Here is a 25,593-nt window from a genome sequence, read left to right on the forward strand (position 1 = left end):
AACAGAAGTTGCATCGCTTGTGTCTCATCAAAACTAAACTAATTGCCACCATAACGCGATGTACACGTCAATGAAGTATGTTATGGGAACGCTGCAAGAAAGTTTTACTTTTTCTGCTATCTGATAAAGTTTATTATGTATGTGTAGTTCTATATCTCATTCTCTTTCACTCTTTAACTCACTCTCATTATCTTTATCTCTCCTCCCTTACTATTCCTTTCTTCCACTTCTTCTTTCCCCGATGCGGTAATAAAAATAGGTACACTTATAAATCATTATTATCGGCATTACAATTGCAAATTTATGTATACATATGTGTTTGTGTGTGTGTGTGTGTGTGTATAAGAGATGATCTTATAACAACTATTTTAAGCTAAATGCATTCTTGCGATATATCCGTATTTTAAGTGATGCTGCTCGCTAAATATATAGTATGAATATGTACGCAACATATAATTTTTATTGATTATTATTATAATTTGTAACTTTATATACCAAGCAAGAACGATGATAATCGTTAATGATATAGTTGAGGGAGAGAAACGAGCGTATAGTATAATAATAAAGTTTTATAATATACTGGCTATACATTGTTGATTTATAATTAAAACTAAAAATACTATATCTTCAAACAATGTCATTTGACAAATTTTGTGTATAAAAGCCTATGGATTTATGTGGATCTTCATCAAATGTTCAATTAGTTTTAAGTTTTTCACAGTTCATGAAAATCATTGGTTTATTCAAAAAAAAAAAAATTATAAAAAAATAACGAAATATATAATCAAAATAAAACGGTTGGGCATTTAGGAACGTACGTCTCATCAGCCCACCCCATATTTAAATTGATTATTCCCTGGTATGTTATCTTTAATATGTCATTTGTATGTATTTGTATGACCATTACCGCCATATGTATACCAATTGAATTCGAGTTATATCAAAAATAGATGGGGTAAAAGAAGTATTTAAGTACTTTTTCTTACATTAAAAAACTAAACTTTATTCACACGAAAAAAAAAACAGTGAGGTTGAAATATGTCATACAAATCCATAAATACAAATGGCATATGATTGAATAGAATCGTGCCATACAGAATCAGTGGCAGCTTTAATTTCTGAAATTTATCCGTGTGGGTTTGACTCGATTAATAATACTTCATTGTTAAATAAAAGAAGCATTAACAAAGATACAATGTAATTAGGTATAGGTACTTACTTCTTTTGCCATTATCATTAGTGTACACAACACGATCTTTAAAGAGTAAAATTGCCTCTATTACAATTGACGATTCTACAATCGGTGTTCTACCCATATTATCGATAGATTTAAAAATTCAAAACGTCAACGAGATATTGAATTTAAATAAAATAAATACTTAAAATCATGTTTTTGTGATGGCATACGAGAGCCAAACAATGTATTACGATAATACAAATCGGTTAGAATAGATAGTACCTTAAGGTAGAACAATATTTGAAAACTTAAAATTGTTCTTCCACAACAAAGTTATTTTTAAAATCGATTTATTTATGTCCGAAACAAACACAAACACGCATAGTGATATTTTTTTTATAATTTTAATATATATTAATTATAAAATAAAACAAAAATATCTACCACCTTTAAGCATATGCTTGTGCTGTTGGTAAATAGTTATGTAAAATATTATGAATGATTTTAATTATAAGTAGAAATTGCAAAAAAGAACTGAGTAATCACATACAAACAATTAGAATACTATTATACTATAACATTAAATTACAACAGTTAAATATAATTTCTTATTATTTAGTCAAGTATTGAAAATAACCAAATCTAAATTAATTTTTTTTTTACTCCTGTAGTTATATGATTCCTTTCTATATAGAATATTTCCCTTTTTAAATTTACTGACATTAAATTATAGTTTTTTGGTACCAGATAGTCTATGCATTTATGACCAAACGCTTTTTTAGAATATTCCATTCTAACATCAAATGCTCTATTTCCTCTTTTATCTATTACCTTTTTCATATCTAAATAGGATTCAAAGTTTTTAATTATAAACACAATTATATTTTTCTTGTATATAGACTCATAAGGTAACACATCTAATAACTTAAAATTTTCTTTACTTGAACCAATCAACGTGTTTTTATTTAAACGTATCCTAACAATTTTTCTTTGTAAAAGTTTAGTGGTTTAGTCCACCCAAGGGATGTTTTGAAAATTAAGGGTTGAACTAAGTCATACAAATGGCGTACAATTGAATGGCGTAGTGAATATTCGAATTTTAGGGGTAGGCGGGCTGGGGTGATATCTCGCCAGCCCATCCCTTCTATTTTTGATATAACTCGAATTCAATTAGCATACAAATGGCGGGAATGGTCATACAAATACATACAAATGACATACTAAAGGTAACATACCAGATAATAATCAATTTCGATATGAGGTGGGCTGGTGAGACGTACGTCATTTAGGAAAATAATAATATTTTTTTAGGAAATTTGTTTGAATATGTTTAAACATGTCATATTTTTATCGATTGAAGTAGTTTGTTTAAAATAGAGAACAATATAGATAGGTAGTAAAATATGCTCGAGGTAGAATTGCGAAAAAGCAACATGCAGAACAAGTTGGCTGACTATTCATCAATAGGTATACTAAGTGGAGTAGACAAACGTTAAAAAAACGATCATTATTATATTTACGTACATACATACATTGTCAGTCTGACTTATGATTGGACCTCTGGTGAAAAATGTACAATGGGCCCCTAAACAACATAATATTGGAGTGAGATTCAATAAATACGTACTAAAAATGTTTCTTATTGCCACGATCGAACTCTACTACAAAAATTAATTAATTTTTGTTTTTATATTTTTCCAAAGCCAATATTATCGAATTATCATTATGTTCATGCATTTGACCGTTAACAACACATATCTCAATTTTCCAAAATATTTATTTTTGTTCGATTTTGATCAAGAGAACAAAAATGTATAAACTTTAGCGGTTATACCTAGTTTTATTTAAACATGTCTACAGTATTTCTAGATTAATATAAGAATAACATAATTTTAATTTAATTTAGGAAAATAATAACTATGATTTATCATGTTAGCATGGTTGCTTTGAGCCCAAGGATAGATTCAAGAAAAGTTCAGGTCGGTTGACCTATATTTTTTAACAAAATTGGTATCTTGAAGACTTCTTATATTTTTTAAGTGGTGCGGCTTTTAGTTACAGTTAAAAATAAACCAACAATGCCCCAGTTTTCATCCCTCCACCTTTAAAATGATGCCACTGATTTAATTGCATAGTAAAATAAAACATCTTTATACCAGACCCCATGTAAGATTCCATAAAATAAGATAAATGTTTACAAAGATATTTATGATTAAATTTAAAAAACACATATTGTAAGATAATATTGTTTTTTTATTATTAAGAATATATTAAATTTATGAAAGTAAATTATACATTTTATAATCCACTTTCAGCTCTAATAAGTAGCCTCTTGAAATAGCCTGACTCACATTTTTAATTGTGTTCTTTAATTGTGGATCCACCCCGGGTTGAGCCCCTATTTTAAGAATAAATCTAAGGCCTCCAATGATTTTCGGGTAGCCGGGTGAGCAAGACCGACACTGCATGCATAGATAAATTACCATGCGCATCCTTGCAGATCAAAAAATACAAAATATTTTAAAATAAAATAAATAAAATAATAGTGGTTTATAAGTAATGAAAATCAACACAATGACTTATAAATGCATGAAATCCGACATCGTTTAAAAAGCTTAGCCATAAATGTCCATACTTGACTCTTCAACAAGCTCGCACTTCATTCTACTACAATATATACACACGCCCACAGCAATGACAGTGGAAAATGGGCCGTTTTCACAATCTCCTAAATTAATTTAAATTCATACCTACCTATCTACTGATATAACATAATATTATTATTATAGTTATATAAATATAAATAATACCTTAGTACGCGCATGTTTACCTATAAAATACATAATATGTAAATAGTAGTATTTTGAACAATATACAGTCAACTCGCGATATAACGAATTTCAAGGGACCGAGCAAAAAGTTCGTTATATTGAAAATTTGTTACATCGAAATTAATTTTATCAAAAGCATAAATCAACAAAATTTGTTTAAACGATATTTAAAAGAAAATTTAGATTTTATTAGATTTGTATAATTACATGCAATATTAGATTATTATTAAATATTATATTAGATACATTCATACATTTTTTGTTTATTACACACATACTTATTTATTTTTTTAAAAAATTGGTTATTTTTTTTTTTTGTGCTTATCCATTTGCGCTTACGCGATTAATAGTGTTGTCCAAATTTAGAATATTACAAAATACACTGTCGTCAATATCTTGTCTTTGTAAAAAACTAAAGACGACACGGAGACCTAATTTTGCTTCATTCGAGCTTATGGGGGGGGCTCTTCGTCATCAGCTTTATTCAAAATCTCATCGTCATTGAGAACTCCACAGATAACCAATCCTTTGTCGATAGCAACAAATTTTTATTTATATTTAATACACTTTACATTTAACAGACATGTATCATATAAACGATACATGAACATTATCTTATCGCATAAGAATGGCCGAAACAAACTCGTAAAACGTGCAGTATCAATCTACAAAATTGTAAAAATTCGTTACATTGCGTGAACTTTAACAAAAAAATCTTTGTTATATCGAGGGGACCAAAATACATTTAATTTTTCGTTATAGCACGAGGTTTTCAAGGGTCCGACAGTTTTATACGTTATATCGAACTTCGTTATACCGCGAATTGACTGTATATATATATTATTTTTAATTATTAATTATTCTTTTAAATGTCTTCTTATTAAAAAATAAATAATATAATTATAATATATATATATATGTATCATATATTATTATATAATTATTTATATGTACAGTAAAACTTCTGTCGTCCGCTCTCGGCTAGTCCACCACTCTGGTTGATCCGACCATAGTATTATCGATATTAACACGGATTTTCCAATTTATAGTATGTGGCCAGATATATTTTTAAAATTAATTGACCGTTTACTATTTATTTATTTTTTATTTATTTTATTTTTTTATTATTCATTTAATTATATATATGTATGTAATTAAAAATAATATCAAAAATTATTTAATAAATAAATTTGGTACCATTTTGTCTTCAAATGTTTCTTTATATTCTGATAATCCGACCTTTTTCGCGTTCCGACCACAACCCCAGTCCCGAAGGTGACAGATTAGAGGAGTTCTACAGTATATAAATAATATTAGTGAGTATGCATCATAATCCTGTGTAAGTATTATCCGTATTTTTTTTTTTTATTATTTCATTATATATATTGCTCTAGAAATCTTATTACTCGTGATGAATTTGTAATTCCCGCACATAAAATAAATCGAATATTTTTTGTGAATTATGTATGCGTATGGGTACTATATATTAAAACGTGCTCTCACTTTATAATACGTGATCTATGTATATTTATTACGTGACCACTCGAATGTAGAGAAGTTTGATGACTGGTGTGAAATCAGTGAGTTTTTTTATTTGTTCCTAGAAAATAGGGGACGAGGAAACATAGACGTATCCATCCCTTGACGGGTGATTTCCTATAACTAAAAAGACGTTTTTTTTTTTTAAACACTTTCTTTATAACTGTATCGATTTATGTGTTTCTGAAAAAATATTTCTACACGAGATTTTTAGTCATAATATTCATTTCCACCCAAAAGTTATTGATAATGGAAAAATATCTTATTTATTTTCGACCATAATAGTGTAATTATTTTTGATAGTTTTTTAAATTTAAATCAATAAAATCAAATATTTACATTTTTCTATGTTATTAAGTATTTCTGTTGAACAGTATCACTAATTCTAATTTAAAATAATTCTTAACGACGATATATAACGATTTTCTATCGATTGTTACATAACAAAACTAAATATATGACTAATACTTGCTGTTTTTATTTATCGAACATTTTTTTCCATTGTCAACTCATTAAATTTAAATTCCTATTTTCCAAAGAAAAACATTTTTCTAAAAGTTTGAATCAGTTTTTGATTACGAGTGTTTGCTAGTGTTTCAATTATAGATGAGCGGACGTTTTTATTGTCATTCTACTGAAATTATAAAACCTTAAATAGTTAATCGAAATTACTAGTAAATAGTTAAAAAAAAATTTTCCTCTATATACGAAGTATATCTATAAATACACAAGAATATTACAAATTTTAACTAAATGTACATGTCTTACATGTATTATAAAAGATAGTTTTTAATGTATATTAACCAAAAAATTACCCTCCAATTTTCTGATAAAAGTTAAACGTTGTAAAAAAATTTACAGGTTTTTATAAATTAATAGGATAATCATGTTTTAGCAAAGGATGCCTGATGTTAATTTTTAGATAAAAGTAGTAATCGGATCGATCAAAAGGAAATTATTTACCACGTATTGAAAATCTTAAACTATCATTTGATCAATATAATATGGTAATTCAGTTCGAGTATTTACAATAAATATTATTTCGGTAGCTCCTAAAACTAAATATAACATATAATTTGTTGGTTATGTAATGATGTTTTTCCCACAACGTTTTATGCAATATTTCATTAGATTGTAAATCAGGCAAAAATGGTACATTAGACAGATGTTTTTCGATTTTATCCGTATAATCTAAATTGAAAACCTGAAATATTATTTGGAAAACCGGGTTTTTTTTAAGGTGATATTTATTTTACGTGATTATAATTTTACATTTATTTAGTTTTAATGTGCTTTATGTTTTATAAATGAGAAATTGTACATAAGTTAATTCAATTTCATCATAAAAAATTAAGATTTTATACATTTTCTTCTCCTTGTTTCATTCTTGTTTGTTGTAAATTTAATTTATTTATATACAACTTAAAACTCGCAATATGCATTTTATATACCTATACCATGATGTATATTTTAGACATACTTATTCATTAGCTGTATTAAGTATTATTTCAAAATTTTAAGCATCCGTACTTCATGAATGAATATTTTAATTGATCTTAACAAACAACTTCAATAACAACAGCTATTTATTACAATTATTTAAAATAGTTGTATGTATAATTTGAATAAATATAATATTTGTTAAAATAGGTAAATTAACTGCTTTTATATTTTATGAAAGGTTACTAAATTCAACATTAAAATACAAAAAACTAGGTTGTTAATATATTTTGAAAAATATGTTTGATAAGAATGTTAAAGATTACATAAAACAATTTTTCAAAATCCTAACTATATATGTCTATATACCAGTATTTACATGATAATAACATGTTTCCTCTAATAAAAAGAAAAAATATCTATAAAACTTATAAAAGATTTTCGAAAAATCAAAAAAATTATAAGAATATAAAATAAGAAAAAACTTTTTTGAATTGAGATAAATTTAGTTTTTAGATAGAAATATTTCGGAACTATGAGATGTGACTATTTTTACTTAAATTTAAGCTCTTAAGCGTTACCTCTTTCATGTTTAACATAAGTTAAACTTTGATTGATTTATCAAAAATAATTTATGTTTGTGTGAGCGAGGTCCCGAACAAGTCTATTTGCTCGGAGTAACCAAGCTCCGATAAAAAGAGTGGACTGTATATATATATATATATATATATATATATATACAACTTTCTTATGTATATAAAAAATACAATCAAGTAAAGGTTACAATATATATATATATATATATATTAACAAATGAAACATGTAATAAGAATAAAATAAAAAATAAATAATAATGAATAATTATAAATATAATAATAATTATTATATCAATAAATAAATAATAAACAAATATTACCGCATACTACGCCACTGCAACAGCCGAAGATAAATATTACGTGGCAACCACCAACGTAACGTAAATAACACAAAATATACACGCGGCAACAAGCAACGCAAAGAAAACGACGACACATCGTCCGGTCACGGCGGCCCGTAATTATATATATCGGGTATGGTGGCGCGAATAGGTCAGTGAAGGGAAGGGGGTTATCGTTATCTAGAAAAATTCGACCGTTATCTAGAATATTTAACCGTTAACGCGGTGATACGGATACATCAATAGAATGATCGATAACCTTCTTGATCATTCCCGAATTGTACCCAACAATGTTTATTATTTCAACAAAAGAATATACGTCATGCTAAATAGCTATTGTTTTTTATTGTTTCTTTTATTTGTATAACAGCACGCGTTAAACGACTAACATTATTATTAGGCATATACAAGTTTTAAATTAAAAATGAATTACCAATAAACTAGCCTAAGATGTGGTACAAACATATTCCATCCGAACTGCAATATTACTTTGGCTCTTTTGTATAACATAATCGTACATCTGCCCCAATCCTCTCAAAAATTCCTAACTTTTATCCACTTATACTTGACAATTAAACACATCGTTTCAAAAGGTGATGTAGATTTATTTTAACTGTCAAAAGGCTCAGTAAATAATTAATTGTTTTCGTGTACAATGTTAACATAAACTTGTCGTAATGCTATTGAATAATTATAATAATAAATATTATATACATACTGCACTGATATACATTGATGACTATTATATTCTATATATATATATATATATATACAGTGTGTAAACGGTAATCCAGAACACTCAATATCTTTTTGTAGAGACCTGCTATTTGAATTCTGTTTTTTTGGCAGTTATTATGACAAAAATTCACATTTTTATGGTCTTTGAATTTTTGTTACTTAACTAGTCACGCGCATGCGCATGTCAACTTTTTTTTTTTAATGGCAACCCCCTGTTTTAACCACTAATTATTTTTTGCCTATTTTTTTAATGAATTTTGGTAGTTGAATCAACTTTCCAAGTCCAAAATTGACCAAGTTACAGCAATTAAAAAAAAAAAAATTTAAAAAAAAATGCGCTTGATTTTCAGCTTTTTGATTGTAACTCTGAAAATAATTATTATGGGATTGTTAAAGATTGACATTTTTATAACTATTTATTACGATAATATTCATACGTTATTTTAACTTCAATTAACGAATAATTTTCTCTTTAATTTGTGTAATAAATCATAACTTATTATAGCAGAAAAAACGTAAATTTGTATGTTGTTTATTTCTTTATAACTTATTTCTTCAGTCGTAACAACTGCCAAAAAAACAAAATTCAAATAGCAGGTCTCTTCGCAAAGATATTGAGTGTTCTCGATTACTAATAACAATCAAACTGTTTGGGGAACAAACGTTTGGTGTGGTTTAATTGGTGGTAAATTGCTTGGTCCATTTTTTTATGATGGAACACTCAATGGTAGACGATATTATAATTTTTTACTAAATTAATTACCAATGATGCTTGATGATATTCCTTTAGCTCTAAGAGGTAATATTATTTTTCAACACGACGGTGCTCCAGCTCACAATACTCACATAGTTCGCGACTATTTAAATGCACAATTTCAAAATCGAAGGCTAGGAACTTACTGACCCATTGAGTGGCCACCACGATCACCTGACCTTACGCCACTAGATTTTTTTTTATGGGGACACTTGAAAACAATAGTGTATGCCGATCCTCCTATAAATCTTCAAAATTTAAAAGATAAGATAACAGCAACATGCAATCAACTGACTGATGAACAAATTACTGCTGCAACAAATAAAGAATTTATGCGGCGCGCTGAAGCATGTTTTGTTCACGGCGGAGAACAGTTTGAACAATTTATTCGTTAGATTTTTTTTTTTATTTTTAGATTTTTATTAACTAAATAAATTGGTAACTTAAATAAGAATTGAATTTGTTATAAATTATTAATACGTTCTAATAGATCCATTAAATGTAAAGAAATAAACAACATACAAATTTACGTTTTTTCTGCTATAATAAGTTATGATTTATTACAGAAATTAAAGAGAAAATTATTCAGTAATTGAAGTTAAAATAACGTATGAATATTATCGTAATAAATAGTTATAAAAATGTCAATCTTTAACAATCCCATAATAATTATTTTCAGAGTTACAATCAAAAAGCTGAAAATCAAGCACATTTTTTTTTAATTTTTTTTTTTTTAAATTGTTGTAACATAAACATAAATTATACCTACATGATGATAAATTATGTGCATTGATATTGTATAATAATTTTAAACTACATAAGGTGCTATTGGTTTTCGAGTTCACTTGTTCGGTTTATTAATGTTTGATCGTTTAGTTTTTTTTAAAAAAAAACTTGTCTTTATAAAAAGAGAAATTATATTACAATTATAATAAATTAATTATTGAAAAGAATGAAAAATTCGGTAAATTTAAATAATAATAAAGATATTATAACATACTATCTGAAATAATAAACGTGAATAAAAACAAATAAATCATAATGAAACTTTTATAAATGTTGGTTACAAAAAATCTTTTTGTGAAATAACTAATGCACAATTTTTTTCAATGGTCAAAGTTTTAAAAAATGTTTGTGTGAAAATAATCATTTAACAAATAAATGTAAGATTAAATGTAAATCTGGGTAGATATTTTGCAACTCAAAATGCCTCAAAGTATTCCTATAAATAACTTTATTTAATTTTTAAAATTTTTATTATAAAATAATAAATTAATAATACATAGTTTAGGTACTTGATAATTTTTTTTTTCGAATTTAACTCATAGCACATTGGATAATGTACACATTATACTATTCATATGAATACGATGTACTTTATCCGGGTAATGTGTAAACTACCCATTTTCGAACTTTACCCGTATCATATATATTACATTATAAAAATGGTTTTAAGTTATGATAGAAAATTAAAGTTATTGAAAAAAAAAAAAATTAAAATTAAATGATTTTGTTAAGGTTTAAAAATCCGTTAGCTTTTCAAAATTAATTTAATTTATAACTAGATTCGAGTTTGAAATCATAAAAAAGTAAGCCAATTGGCTCGTTCTACAAATTGTGTTCATTATTTTCGATATATTAACTTTAATTAGTAACTAAAAAACGTTTGCTTTTTACACTTTAATCGATTTATCGATAGAGATCAATAAATTCTAATAAATTTAAAATACCTTCCTAAAGTAAATTTTGCAATTGATAAACTAATTTAATTTAAAATCAAACTTTTTGGAATGAAAAATTAAAAAAAATTCTTGAATTGATCGATTTTAAGAGTGTATGAACTCATAAAACTAGCATGTTTTACGAAAGCATTTATTATATCGTAACCTGTAGTTTATTCGGACGAAATTCGAGTGAGTACATGTACATAATGATGTATCTTACTCCTATTTAATTTATTTACTTTATTCAACGAGGAATTGAATTATTTTGGTTGTATTTTATTGATGTAATGGATAACGACGATAATTTTTAATGGATAAATGAGTTATTTAATACCTTTGGAACGTGTCTACTAGCCTTTTTATAATAAAAATTGCAATCATCTGTGTAATTACGTTTCACTTAGGATGCTATCAGTGTGAAATACATTTTTTAAACGTCTTATCTGCCAGTAAATCCGATATTGATCTACAGAGGTACTTGAGGGTTTTATTGGACCGTTCCCAAATATTTAGAAAAAAATTACTTCGGATTTTCGTTATTAAAAAATGGTATCTATCGCTATTTTGTCCATAACATAAAAATAAACGATTCGACGACGGGACATTTTCAAATCGAGACATGTGAGACAGACACATTTATGTTTGTTCACCTGAGAATCATATGTGCTCGAATAGAGAGAGAAACCGCTTTATTGTAAAATCGATTATATAACGTGACAATTTTTTTAAAACTTTTTAAAGACATTTTTAAAACACTATCTTTAGGTTGGTAAGAATTGCATACCAAGATTTATGTAATATTTAAACATCTAATATAATTACCGCATTTACGGCTAATTTATTTTGTAATGTTATGAAGAGTCAAAATTTTATTTTTGTTAAAAACGGACTATTTATTTTCGAATTGTTGGTGTTTTTCATATTTTTTTGAGAATCTTATTCGTATGCATGTGTTTTATTTTATAAAATCAATGGAAGTAATTAATAATGCATTTAATATTATTATAATAAATGCGCTGTGTAAAATGAAAACACCCAATTCGTGAAAATGTAAAATTGTAACATTGGTAATAAGAGAACATTGGTGCGATGAAAACAATTTACGGACATTCAACCAAGTATTAAAAATGTCCAGTTTTGCTTGTAATTTACAACTTGCCACATTATACAGTATTTCATGATTATTGAGATTCCTATTTCAAGAATATATTTTTTTTATTTAAATGTTTTAATGGATCGTTCATAAAATGTTCATGCGTTGGTGTGAGATTTTTTAAATTCACATAGCCTAATAAAAAAAAAAAAAAAAAAAAAAACAATTGATCAAAAACGTTTTTTCGTTTTACAAAATAGAAATCAAGGTTTGAATAGAAAAAATATACAAACATATGTTACATATTGTTTGATTTGAAAAATGATAGATATATTATTATAAAAATCCATAATTTTTTTTCGTTTATTCGTTTTTTTTTTTTGATAGCAGTTGAGCATGTTAAATTGTTTGATGAATACGAATACTTCCACATGGATAAATTACTATGATATGTTATTTATCTCATCAAAACCAGAAATAAATTGGGTAAAATTTCATAAATAATTGATATTATGTATTTGCTTTCATAACGTTTGAAAATAACAGAATTTTTAGACGATATGCATTTTAACCATTTATCCTTATATAAAATCCTTTCATTTTTTTTTTTTTACAAAAATGTGGCTTTATAATATACTGAAAAATGAAAAAAAAAATAAAAGGGGATTGTGTGTAGAAGAAAAAAGTGGTTTTTTTGACAACCAAAAAATATAATTAAAAGGCATAAAAATATTAATAACATAATACAATATGATTTATTTTTTAAAAATATACATATTTATCCCCCAAATTTTCTGTACAACACGTATTTGTTTAATTTTGAATATAGAAAACCATTTCAGATTTTGGGAATTATGACAACAACATTTCGATCATGATTAATGTAATTTTACATTCAATAGTTGCTGCATAGCCTAAATGTCTACAGCGAAGATTTTTACCTACTCATGAGAAGAAAAATCAGATTTGTAGGTGCCTGTTTGATTTAAAACAAAACATACAATATAAAATTTAAATATTAATTTTAAATGTTTGTTTTTAAATTATTTGCCTAATACGTCATTGCGGTACATATTTGGATCTATCCCGGAGAAATAACCGGAAGTTAAACACGTGAATAGAATAAAGTTTGATTATTTCCTCATAGTTTGTGTTTGATTTAGATCACAATGTAAATATTCTACCGATAAAATTTAGGATTATGATATAAAGTATTTAACGAATTCGCTTTGCGATGCAGTGGCTAATACTATTATTTTATAAACTATTGTTGATTCGGGATCTAAATGTGATTATATTTGTCTTTATATTTATCTTGGAATTATTTGTAAAAAACAGCGTTCAGTGAAAATGTGGAAACTAAACTTAAATCATTATTATCGCATTCAATTTAATATAAGGATAGCGATGAAAGTATCATGTACACATAGAAGGAGTTCCTGATGGACTTAATAATTAGTAAAATTCAAGACTCATTCGCATATAAAGTATTTTATAATTATTATGTGTAAAGTATTATATACCATGTTATTTTTTTTTACAAAATACATAAAAGCATAACATTGAATTTTTTTTACATTTCATTTTAAATTATCAAAAATAATTTAATTTCGAAAACATTATTTTTTTAGTTTAACATACTTTTCTATTGTATGTAATATAATTTTTCATTATTGCATTAAATTCGATGAAATAACATTTATAAATAGTAATTTTTAACAATAGGTGTTTTATATTGTTCTCGTTTGTATTAAAATGATTTTTTCTTGCATTAATGATACATGACTTTATATTTAAACATTAATTGTGTATATTATTAGGAATTTATTTCTTAGACAAAATGCTAATAAGCCGATTATTTTCTGAGATTCGCAAAATAATTTTTTTCTCATGGTTATGCATTGAGAGTAAGCTTTTAAAAAACAGTTTTACTAATAATAATATTAGGATTTCGTATTTCAACGGATTAATAAATTTTAAGTGGTATATTAAGTTATGAGAAATGTATGAAATTTCGATTAATTCATAAAGTTTGATCGGTTATTATACAAATGGAACTATAATCCTTGCACAGCATGCGAACGTGACTCGTGTAATTTGTAAAATACGATCGTGTTTAAACACTGATAACGGAGAAGTACGTTATAATTATTATAATATATTCTATAATTTTATATTATACTATTTAAATATTATTAAAAAAAAAAAAAAAAAACAATTTTCAAAGAACATCACATTTTTAATTTATAAAAAATAAGATATTGTGTGATATTAATAAATCTATGATTTTTTCTATAAATATAATTAATAATTATTTTAAGTTGTCAATAAGAAGAAAGAAGACTATAAAATATGTAAGTAAACTATTTTGAGGAAGGTTATAAAATAGTTGATGATATATTCGAATAATGTTATGTGTAGATATATAATAATATGATATTAAGTGGTATGGTCTTCATTTTAAAAGCTCACATAATTTATTAGTCATATATGTTTCTTAAAGTAGTTTCCACAACATATTTCAAGATAATGCATGTTTGACTACTTAAGAAAAGTAAACAAATAAATCGGCATAATATAAATATTTATACGTTACTAGTTTTCGAAATTACTTAAACAATATATACAACAAAATAAACATGTATAAAATATTAATATTGAATACATTTTACCATATGTGTATTATTTTTGATACTCGAAAAATTAAATTTAATAAAATATTAAAGAAGAAATTGTAGACTATAAAAAATATATAATAATATAATTGTTTTGCGACAGACTTAAGTCAATCAAATATCTAAGAGTCATTAAAAAAAAAAAGGAATAAAATCGCATTTTAAATTTAGGTAACTTGTAAAAGCACAAAAAAAACTCAAAATGTAATCAAAATACTTGATTTATATTTAAAATATTTCATTTATGAGATAATAATTTTTTTAAAAAATAAGTTACATTTAATGTTGTATGAAATTTCGACTTGAAAAATGTATGATTATTAAATCATATTTAAGTTTGATCTTTTAAAACTTAATCGGGAAATAATATACATATAATTAGAGTTCATAACAATTAAAATAATTTTCATTACAGTGTATGCGCTGCCTCCGTTTAGGCCATACACAAAAGTTTTTCCGTAGTAAACAACGTTGTAGCCACTGTGGCAATTTCAATCACGGTATCAACATATGCGAAACGCGTAAATCAACTTCGACCCAATGCCTTAATTGTAAACTTGACGGCATTGCCACCGATCGTTCCTATTCCGAGTGGACCACCCAAAAAGAGGTAAAAAAAATAATGGCCAATGAAAATAAATCTTATGCCAAAGCAGTCCAAATCAAGCTTTCCGGAGTTGTACATAGAGGCCACACTTACGCCGAAGTCTCTAACCTTAATAAAATTAGCTCATTAATACCTAACTCTGTACAGAAAGCTAGCTCCAACTCTGTTCCTTACAATTTACCTCAGTTTCCTCGTGTTTATTCACAGTATATTCCTACTTTTTTCCAAAACGGCAGTTTTCTCAATTACATCGAACAACCTATCTCTAATTTTCCCAACAGCAATTTCATAGCATGGTTTTTAAAATTTTACTAGACACAGCGCACCGTATTTTTCGAAAAATTTTCGCGGCACACTGACTTTTTTTTTAGATTAAAAAAATTGTTTCGAATTATAATTATATACATTTAATTATAAAAGTATGATTGATGGGCTGACAAATTTTTATTAATTATAATTACATTGTATTAGTAATTAAATTTATTTACAAAAAAATAGTGTAGTTTGTACATTCATTTAATGAGAAATGTGTGCCTGTTGGGCGTTACAAATATTTTTAATGTTTGGATGAATAGTTGACAGACATACCCTAATTTCTTCCTCCACTGAATTTAGTTTTTCTCGTTTTTTATTTTTTATATTCTTAAGCACTGAAAACCCCTGTTCACAAAGATATGAAGTTGGTAACGGAAAAATAATCATCAATGCTTTTATAGATATTTCTGGATATTCTTCAGAAATATATATCTAGAATTTATTGAGTGTAATCTCTTTGAATTTCAACCACATTGTTCGATCATTTTTAATTAAATAGAGATTTTCTTCTTCACCAAGTTTTAAATCAACCAAGTCCACTAATAAACACTTTGAAAGGGTCTCGTATCCAGCTGTACATTTTAATATTAATACTTGAAAAATATTTATTCATTTTTACTTCCAACAGTGTGTCGACTATTAATGAAAAAATGTTGTCATTTGCAACTGGCAGAGCAGTATGTGGAAATATAATTAAATTACCTCGATTAACTTCAGTTTTCCACAGATTCAATTTTTCGATGAAAGCCATTATTTTGTCTGAAAATGTTAATATGTTTTCATTGCAACCTTGTATACTTGAATTTAGTTTATTGAGATGCTCAAACAAATCAGTTAAAAAGGATAACTTTGTCCACCACACTTCATCACCAAAAAAGTTGAATTCAGATTCTTCCATGGTTAAAAATACAAGTAACTTCTCTCTCAAATTGTAAAATTTTGATAAAATATTTCCCCTAAAGAGCCATCTTACTGCGCTGTATAAAATCAATCTTGAATAGTCTGCATTCATCTCTTCATAATTGTTTCGAATAGTCTTGATTTAAGAGGTCGGCTTTTAATAAAATTTATGATTTTTACAACCTGATCAAGTGTATTTTGTAAATCACCTACTAAAAATTTTGCCACTAGAGCCTCTTTATGAAGGAAGCAGTATATAAAGCAGTGTATAAAAATAATTTTTAAATTTTTTTTCTTGACTAAAGAAATAAAACCTTTAATTGAGCCAATCATTGAAGGCGCTTCATTAGTACATATTCCAATATAATTGTTCCATGATAAACTTACTGATAATAAATGTTTGTTCAAAACTTTAAAAACATCTTCACTTTTCGTTTTTTCTTGCGATGTTTTACAACAAAAAAAAGATTTCACTATTATCGTTATTAACTATCATGCGTACAAAAACCAAAAGCTGTGCTTTTCTACTTATATCTATAGATTCGTCTACTTGTAGCACAAATATATGAGAATTGCGTAGCTTATTTAATACTTGCTGCTCAATATCTTCGGACATGTCGTTTATGCGCCTACTAATTGTAATATTAGATAAAGAAATTTTCAATATTTCTTGTTCATCTTCTATTCCAAAGAATATTTTCACAATTTCATGGCAAGCAAGTAAAATTAACTGCTCACCAATTGTATGTGGTTTCATTGTTTTAGCCATTAGCCCTGCAACTACAAAACTTGCTTCTTGAGATTTTTCAGAAATCTTCACAATTTTTGTCATATTTTTACTTTGTTGAGATTGTGACTTTAATAAACGTTGAAATTATGTAATATTTTTGTCGATCAAATGTGAATGCTTAGAAAACAAATGACGTTTAATTTACTGGGCATCATTGCTTCATTTGATAATTTTTCACCATATACGAGGCACCATGGACGATGATCATCCGTATCACCAGTACATTAGTATGCAATAACTAAAGGGATAATGTGATGGCATAACGTGTGTAGGTTGGACCAGATTAGGTTAAACAGTTTTGAAAAGTTTTAAAGTACTTCAAAAATTGAACTTAAATGTTAAAATCTAAAGGTTTTCTACGAATTGTATTTAAAATGTTCTAAATACATTCATAAACATGTTTATATTATACTCATGTCATAGTCGATTAATATTATTATTATTATTGGCATACTCATATATCATAGTTTTTATCATAAAACTATTTTTTCCTAGTTCAGAAAAAATATAATACCAACGAGCTTTGAGTATGTGCATTTCAATCCGTATACATTACAATAATTCTAGAACAATAGTTGTGACGTTTGGAAAAATAAATAACTGTTTAGTCGTAATAGATTATATCATAAACAATGTAGTCACCGATATTTAAATTATTTATATTTGTTACCGAATAGATATTTAGATGGTGCTGCGTGTTAACCGATTAATTGAACCTGCTAATTCTGCCTGTTCAACGTTTGGATGTAGGTATAATGTTGTAAATAATTAATGCCTATTGTGATAAAGTAATTTATTAAACTGTTAAAAATCATTCTAAGTACAATTAATTAATTAGGCTGTTAAAATGTTTAAGTCCTAATATTTAATTTAGCTATTGAGTTTCTAAGTCCAGACCATGACATAAACTAACGTGAAGGTGCTCAATGTCACATAGCAAGAACTCGTTTGATTTGCCTTTGTTTACTGGTCCCTTATTTATCCGATGGACACAAGAGTGTGTGTATAATTTGAAGATGTATATAGTTCAATCTAGTTCAATCACAAATGTGATTATTTGAATAATGTTTACTTATAAGATGACATTTGTGTGAAAATGTGGATGTGGTTATTTAACAATCAATAAATATTTATTTAATTTCTTACTTGAACTTTGTGTGGTGTATTGCGTTTGATAGATGTGGTTTTTAATATTTATAAGAGTTAATTTATTATATGTATCATTGAACACTCATGCCTACCTATATGCAATGCAGGATGATTATGGTATTATTATTATCTAAGTACGTGGGACACGCCAATGGTACAAATTGAAAGATTTGTGAAATTGACGGTACACAGAACGATCGTAAACAATGCAATAATATTACAAACATAATAGTTGGTCGTATAGAAAATAATAAAATTAATCGAAACAATTCAAATTGTACATTATTTTCTGACCTCTAGATATGCCACATACATCACAGCCAAACTAAAAGAGTTTGAGAAACTATAACATATCATATACATAGAGTATATTTAAGACGTTCAGTCAGTTTGTCAGACGAACGTAGACCAATATCTGCGGCGAGGGAGACGTATTGTTTCCGGCATAGAAGAAATATTTTCGATTGGCATCGCGATAAGCTTTCTATTTTATCCATCTGCTTTTGTGATTTTAGTATTATATTGATGAACATATTTATCCATTTGACAATCGTGAATACAATGAAAATAAAGAGTTTTTGCGCAAACGTCCCACAGTAGAAAATGATAACATTGAAGACGAACCCTACAAGGTGGTGTCGTATTTATATCGGATTATACTATTTATATATCGTTTGATTAGTTTTCAAAGATTCGTAAATATACATAGTCAGTAAATTAAAATGCCAGACCTGAGTCTTAAAAATCCCCAGGCAATGCAATATCAATAGTAGGTCCATTAGTCGGAGTACGTAAAGAACTCGGTTGAAAAATTGTAAGAGTCATCCAGCGTCAACGTTTTTACAATGCGGGATTTTCGCATCAACATGCATTTATCCGGTAACATTTCGTTGCTTATTGATATTAAGAAATCAATATGATATATTAGCTATGTAGAGTCTGAAATTATCCAAATAAGTTAATTGAAAATAAAAAAAATAAATAAATGAATAAATCCGTTAAAACCAATTCACATTTGGCTGACTCGAATGAGGTTACATCATTATGTAATATAATATAGAATTGAAATGCGTATATGAATTGTATGAACTTGTTGAAATCCACAAAAGAAATGTATTTTCATTTATTCCGAGTAAACCTATACACTAGATTACATTAAGCTTTTTTTATCCTTTTGTGCATCATTTACCTTATGTGTAATACACATAATTATTTTTTTTATAAAAAATGTAAGTAAGTATATCAAATTTAAGACAAATTGCACGTGCATTGAATATAAATCCAGTTCCAAGTTTTATTTTGAATCACTCTGCGATGGTATTCTACACGCATGCATCCTTAGAATCAGGTATGTTATTGATAAATACAATACATATAAGTTTTTCTTCGAAATCCCATTAGTTGCTATCAACTCCCAAAAGAGAAATAAAACCGAGATCATTTCTTCTAGCGTTAAAAATATTGATAGAAAAAAAGTGAACGAAAATAAATAAAAATAAAACGGAAAAATAATAATAATAATAGTAATAGTATCCTTAGATGCTAAACTACTAAAAAAAGGAGTAAAAACATAAACGGTGTACGCATGCGGCAACGCTATACATGGGTTTTATTATGCTGGTGAAATCATCATAAATCTGGTCAGCTCTGGAGGCCTTAAATTCCTTCTTTCTTCAACTTTCAACCATCGCCGCATCGTCCTTTTAATAAATATTTATTGTAGGACCCTAATACCAAACATTCCCCCCCTTTGGTGGTTATATAGTGGCTTATCCGACCAGCCAACAACTGCCCTTGTTCCTATCTCTCGAAAACCATTGTTGTTCGATATATTCACTTTGCCATGTGATAAACTGATTCTAAATACGATGGTAACGTCACGATAATTAATCAACTCCGTGGCGTCTACCATCATGTTTCCATTCATTCGTTTCTTTATGGACGACAATGACGATCAAATGTTTGGTGGACAACGAGCGCACGTCGTTTGAACGGTATTTCGGCGTTGTTTCAGTATTACTGTAACGTGCGCAGCGCTGCGTTATTTCAACATGGTCCTCGAATATCAATTCGATACATCGTTAAACTACCTCCGGTAAGGTATCCGAATGAATATTACTCGTATGTATCTATTGATCGTTGAACAATGTATCCGACAATATTTTGTGACTGCATTTTTATGTTTCGCAGAGTTCACGAGCGAGTAATGATGTAAAAATACATATATATCTTAAGCCGGGTTTACACGACGCGAATCTGATGCGCGAGTCAAGATTCGACATGATTCGACCCGTCTGAACTTGCCTCGGGTGATAAGCGAGTCAAGCGAGGATGCCTCGTGGCGAGCGGTAGCTCAGTCGGTATTTGGGCGCGCGTCAAAGGAGATTCGCCGATTTGTTTCGAGTCGTGTGAACTACTTCTTTGAGCGTCTTGCCTCGCACGTAACGCCATGGATCAAAATCAATGTATTTAATTTATTGCCGCCATCGTTGCCTCACATAAACTGTGGCTCGCCCTGAATCACATTGCTTTGCGCATAGATACGTATCGTGTAAACATTTAGGTGAATCAGATGTCTCGCGAAGCAGCCTCGCGAATCTTGCCTCGCGCATCAGATTCGCGTCGTGTAAACCCGGCTTTATATTTGCGTTGATACATTTAATAATCACAACTATTTAGATGCACGTATATAAAATAATCATTACACTTGTATTAAAACTGTTTACTTAATATGTTATGTTGTTAGTTTTTAAGACTATAACCAACGGTTTCTAACCTTTTTAATATTATTGCCCATAAATCGAGTTAGATTTTAACAAATACTTTTCCCACAAAAACATTACGTTAACGTACATACCGCGTCATGGAGTTATTGCAACCACATTAGACCGATTCATAGAATAGTAATGATGTATATGCATAGATATTTTGTAAGGAAACATAATATTTTTATATATTTTTTCTTTTATTGTACATTCGTGTACATGGATCGTTTCATTGATGATTTCGGATAATCGAAAGTACACTGCACGATTGTTATTCGATTCAAATAAAATAATAATGAATATTATAATAATAAAGTACATGAAATAAAATAAAAACTAGTTTAATCTATATCCCTCAAAAAGGTCTTTAATATCCCTTGGAGAGTAGTTACCCTCCCAGGTAGAGAACCACTGTTATAGACTAATAACCTATGATGACGAGTTGATGACCATGCATCGTGTTTGTGTGTATGTAACCAACTATTAAATTAAATCAATCTGTTAACACTACATTATAAGTGATACCATAAAAACGTATGTAATAACCCAAAAATACAAAAAAATAATAAAATAGGAGAAGTAAGATGGGGAAGTGATGGTGGTATATATGTGTAAATGGCGGTGAGGTATTTATGTATTAAAGGGTTGTTACCTTCCTCCTTGTTTAAGGGAGGGCTCTCAGAGTTGAGAATGTTCGAGAGCCGATCAGCGCAATTGTACAGTCTGCCAAGCTAAATAAAGCAGCACTTACTTGTTTTACCGTAGATCTTTAAATGTCGATGCGAGGTTGAAAAAAAAAGGGCAAATGCTGAATTTAATTGCACTGAAACCGGATACTCTTCAACACTTGTACGAAAAACACAAGTCGAACGGATTAAAATTATAAGTCAAAATAAATCGCATATATAAGCTTTTGTCGTTAGTTTTATGATCGGTGCGCATGCACTAATGACAAAAAACTGAGTTGCTTCGTTGATCTTACGATCGGTGTGCATGCACGACGACGACCTAAGATCAAGAGCTCCGGGAAGAGTGGTGTACATCCCTGTTATATAGGGACACGCGGTGGCATGGATCTTGGGCGGTCCTTTGAATGTAGGGATGTCAATAGTATTTATTTATCCGTGTTGTTCGTGCGAGTATCGAAGATACTGTTATTTATTTATTTGAAATGGTTTTAAAAATCACGTACATATAAATAGTATACATAATAAAATATTCGTGCCGTCTTTTACAATCGAATAATGCACATCATTACACGTATATATTTATTTACCAACATATACTATATGACCGAACCGACCTCTAACACGTACGCTAATAGCGTAACGCTATACGATAACGATACACGGTTAATACCGTGATTTTCATCCAAAAGTTGCGTTTCTTTTCGTTCGTACCTTTCGCCGTCGCCGCCGTCGCCACCGACGTTTTCATATAAATGATGGCCGTCATTAATAATGGGTTCAGTCAATTTAATACCGGTGCTACCAAAGTAGTACATCAATTGATCTTTCCTGTTGGTCGTTTTCATTAACGGAATAACGCGCCGGACTGTAACACGCACACGTTCCGCCGATAATGTTCGGAGATCTATTTGCTTTATGAACGATAATTTATAACAACGCGCGTGCATCTCACAGCAACCTCACGGTTTCCGCGAAGACATTTTGCCAAAGTGGATTGTAACACCAGTACGTAACGTTAGAATAAAACTCAAAAATATAAAGAGTCCTGATATCGATGGTACGTTGCACGACGACCTCAATGTCACACATTGTTTTCCGCCAACCAGTGATCGTGGTATTAATGTTTCAATTATTTATGTTCACAGGTTAGTGAATATTCATATGGCATTTGGAATGTAGACCCAGAGACGTTACCAGTCCTCCTACGTCCATAAGTCACGCTGTTATCGCATGTACACGTCGCACCGCTGGTCCAATCTCATCCGACGTAATAGTATTACATGTAAAAAAACGTTGTTGATGCGATAAGTATACGCGACCATAGATTTAAAAACCTAGATGAAATCAAAAGTTCAAATACTTCATTTGTTTTCTCTGATCCGCTTGAATATACGTATAGTTGATCTGATTCGATTTCAGCTTTAAATACGCGCAGTTTCGGTTTCTCGTCACGGTAATTGTCTTTGTTCTTTCTCACAACTAAAATTTAGAATTTTTCACAATATACTTAAGTAATTAAGCTGTAAACCATTTAGCAAACCGATAAATTTAAATTTAGTCTACTATTTTATTCATTATCTCACTAGTTATAACAGAAAAACATTTTTGAACTTCTTGTTTTTTTTTTTCAAAGTTCAAAAGTCACAATTTATTAAATTTTGGGTTTTATTACTTTTTAAAGTAAAAAGAAAAACCCCAAAAAACACATTGAAATAATAAATAGTAGTAACCGATAAAGTAGTATTGAAATTATCTGTTACATATTTAAATTAGCTCAATGTTCAACTTTCGAATAAGTTAGCTAGAAATTAAACACATTTAACAATTTTGTCAAAAACTCAAAATGAAACATTTAAGATTTTAAATTTATAGTACATAATAGAAGGTAATTGAATTAATCGTCCAACAATATTCTTATTTTATTTGATTATTATAGAACAATATTTCGTTTCAAAATATCTCAGATATATATTTTTACAAAATGTATGACACTCGAGCGTTTAAATCAACTAAATGGACATAATTATATATTTTATTTATTTATAGAGTGAGTTATTAAAAATGTGTTCCCTATTATGTGGTATGTATATTTTAATCAATAAGTTATACTTTTCAATTCTTTAGTATTTATACAAATTATTTTTAACACATATGATTAACACTATTTTTAAATCAAAACGCTAAAATAAGCCGTCATTAATATATACGAGGTAAATTTTTCGAAAATAATAAATAAGAAATTACTAAGTAGTCCAGTTTCCTAAAATTTTACTTTGATTTGTGAGATATGTTTGAAAATGATTAGCCATGTATATAAATATCATACAGAATCACCTTATATAAATCGAAAATAAAATGCAAAAGAAAAAAGTAAAAATTAAAAATTAAATTGGCAAGTAAAAGAATCATACTTATAAAATAACAGTTGAAAATTAAATAACAAGTAGAAATAATTTCTCCTATATTTCTAGAATTTATTTTAAGAAAATTTAAAAATAGTTTTACATAAATAAAACATAACATTGAAGTATAAAATGTATAATTCAATATTTTTTGTATTTTAATTTTCTTTTAATGTAATTAGTATATAATTTTAACTACCTATAAAAATAAAATTAACCTGTAGGTAACGTATATTTTTTTTCTAAGCAGATTTTTTTTTAGTTTAAGTTCTACGTTACTTAAGATATTAATTGATCACTTTAATTATTCTTAATATTACACATTTTATTTTCACATCACATTTCAAATTATAGTTTTAAGGAACTTGGTTCACTTTCTTAAACATGAAAGTAAACTATATATATATATATATATATATATATATATATAAACAAAATTATCTGAATGTTGGACATTTACCGATCGCAGTTGGTAAACTCTAGGATTTACCGGTAAATCCTACGTTTTACCGGTATTCGTACCATTACTGTAGCATATATGTTTATAAATTTTATAGATTCATTCGATTTTAAAAGTAATTTTGGAATAATCAATGTTTTATTTTCTGATTCAGCGGAAAATTTTAAATCTATACACCAAATTTGGAAAATTTGAAATTAACAGTAGTTTAAATATGTTATTTACCGATTCATTTAACATATGTGTTAAAAACAGAGAACTCAAGTATATTTAGTAATGATTGGCATATATTTACGTCCTTCAAATATCAATAATTATAATATTTCTAATTATTTTATACTAAAAATTTTTCTTATAAAATATATATTTAATTCAGTACATTATGTCTTGCAAATATTTTTTTATAAACATTAAATTAACTTATTACGTAAAACATTCAAGTCAATACGGTAAAACCCAATGGTTGTCAACCACGATTTCTGTTTGACCACGAACTTTTAATATTACAGTATAACCTCCATCATCTGGTGATCTCCGTCGGTAAGTCGGATAACCATCATCTCCAGTTTGAGTATCCTTGACTATTTTGTGAGGGTATTTCTTACTAC

General features: G+C 27.9%; 1 protein-coding gene across 3 annotated transcripts in view; it reads left to right on the forward strand.

Annotated features, from left to right (window-relative positions):
- LOC112679631 (glutamate receptor ionotropic, kainate 2) overlaps positions 1 to 25,593 on the forward strand; it is a 320,107-nt gene that overhangs the window by 61,547 nt on the left and 232,967 nt on the right. Inside the window, exon 2 of one of the 3 annotated variants that reach the window (XM_025549519.1) lies at positions 23,269 to 23,405. The exons of 1 other annotated variant lie outside the window; for it this stretch is intronic. In XM_025549519.1, the coding sequence (XP_025405304.1) occupies positions 23,354 to 23,405 (52 nt within the window). In that variant the 5' untranslated portion in view covers positions 23,269 to 23,353. The remainder of the gene's footprint in view (positions 1 to 23,268; positions 23,406 to 25,593) is intronic. One more of the 3 variants, XM_025549520.1, reaches the window with a different exon arrangement.

The sequence above is a fragment of the Sipha flava genome, unplaced genomic scaffold (genome assembly GCF_003268045.1).
Source record: "Sipha flava isolate LNK unplaced genomic scaffold, YSA_version1 165_pilon_pilon, whole genome shotgun sequence".
Taxonomy (NCBI): Eukaryota; Metazoa; Arthropoda; class Insecta; order Hemiptera; family Aphididae; genus Sipha; species Sipha flava.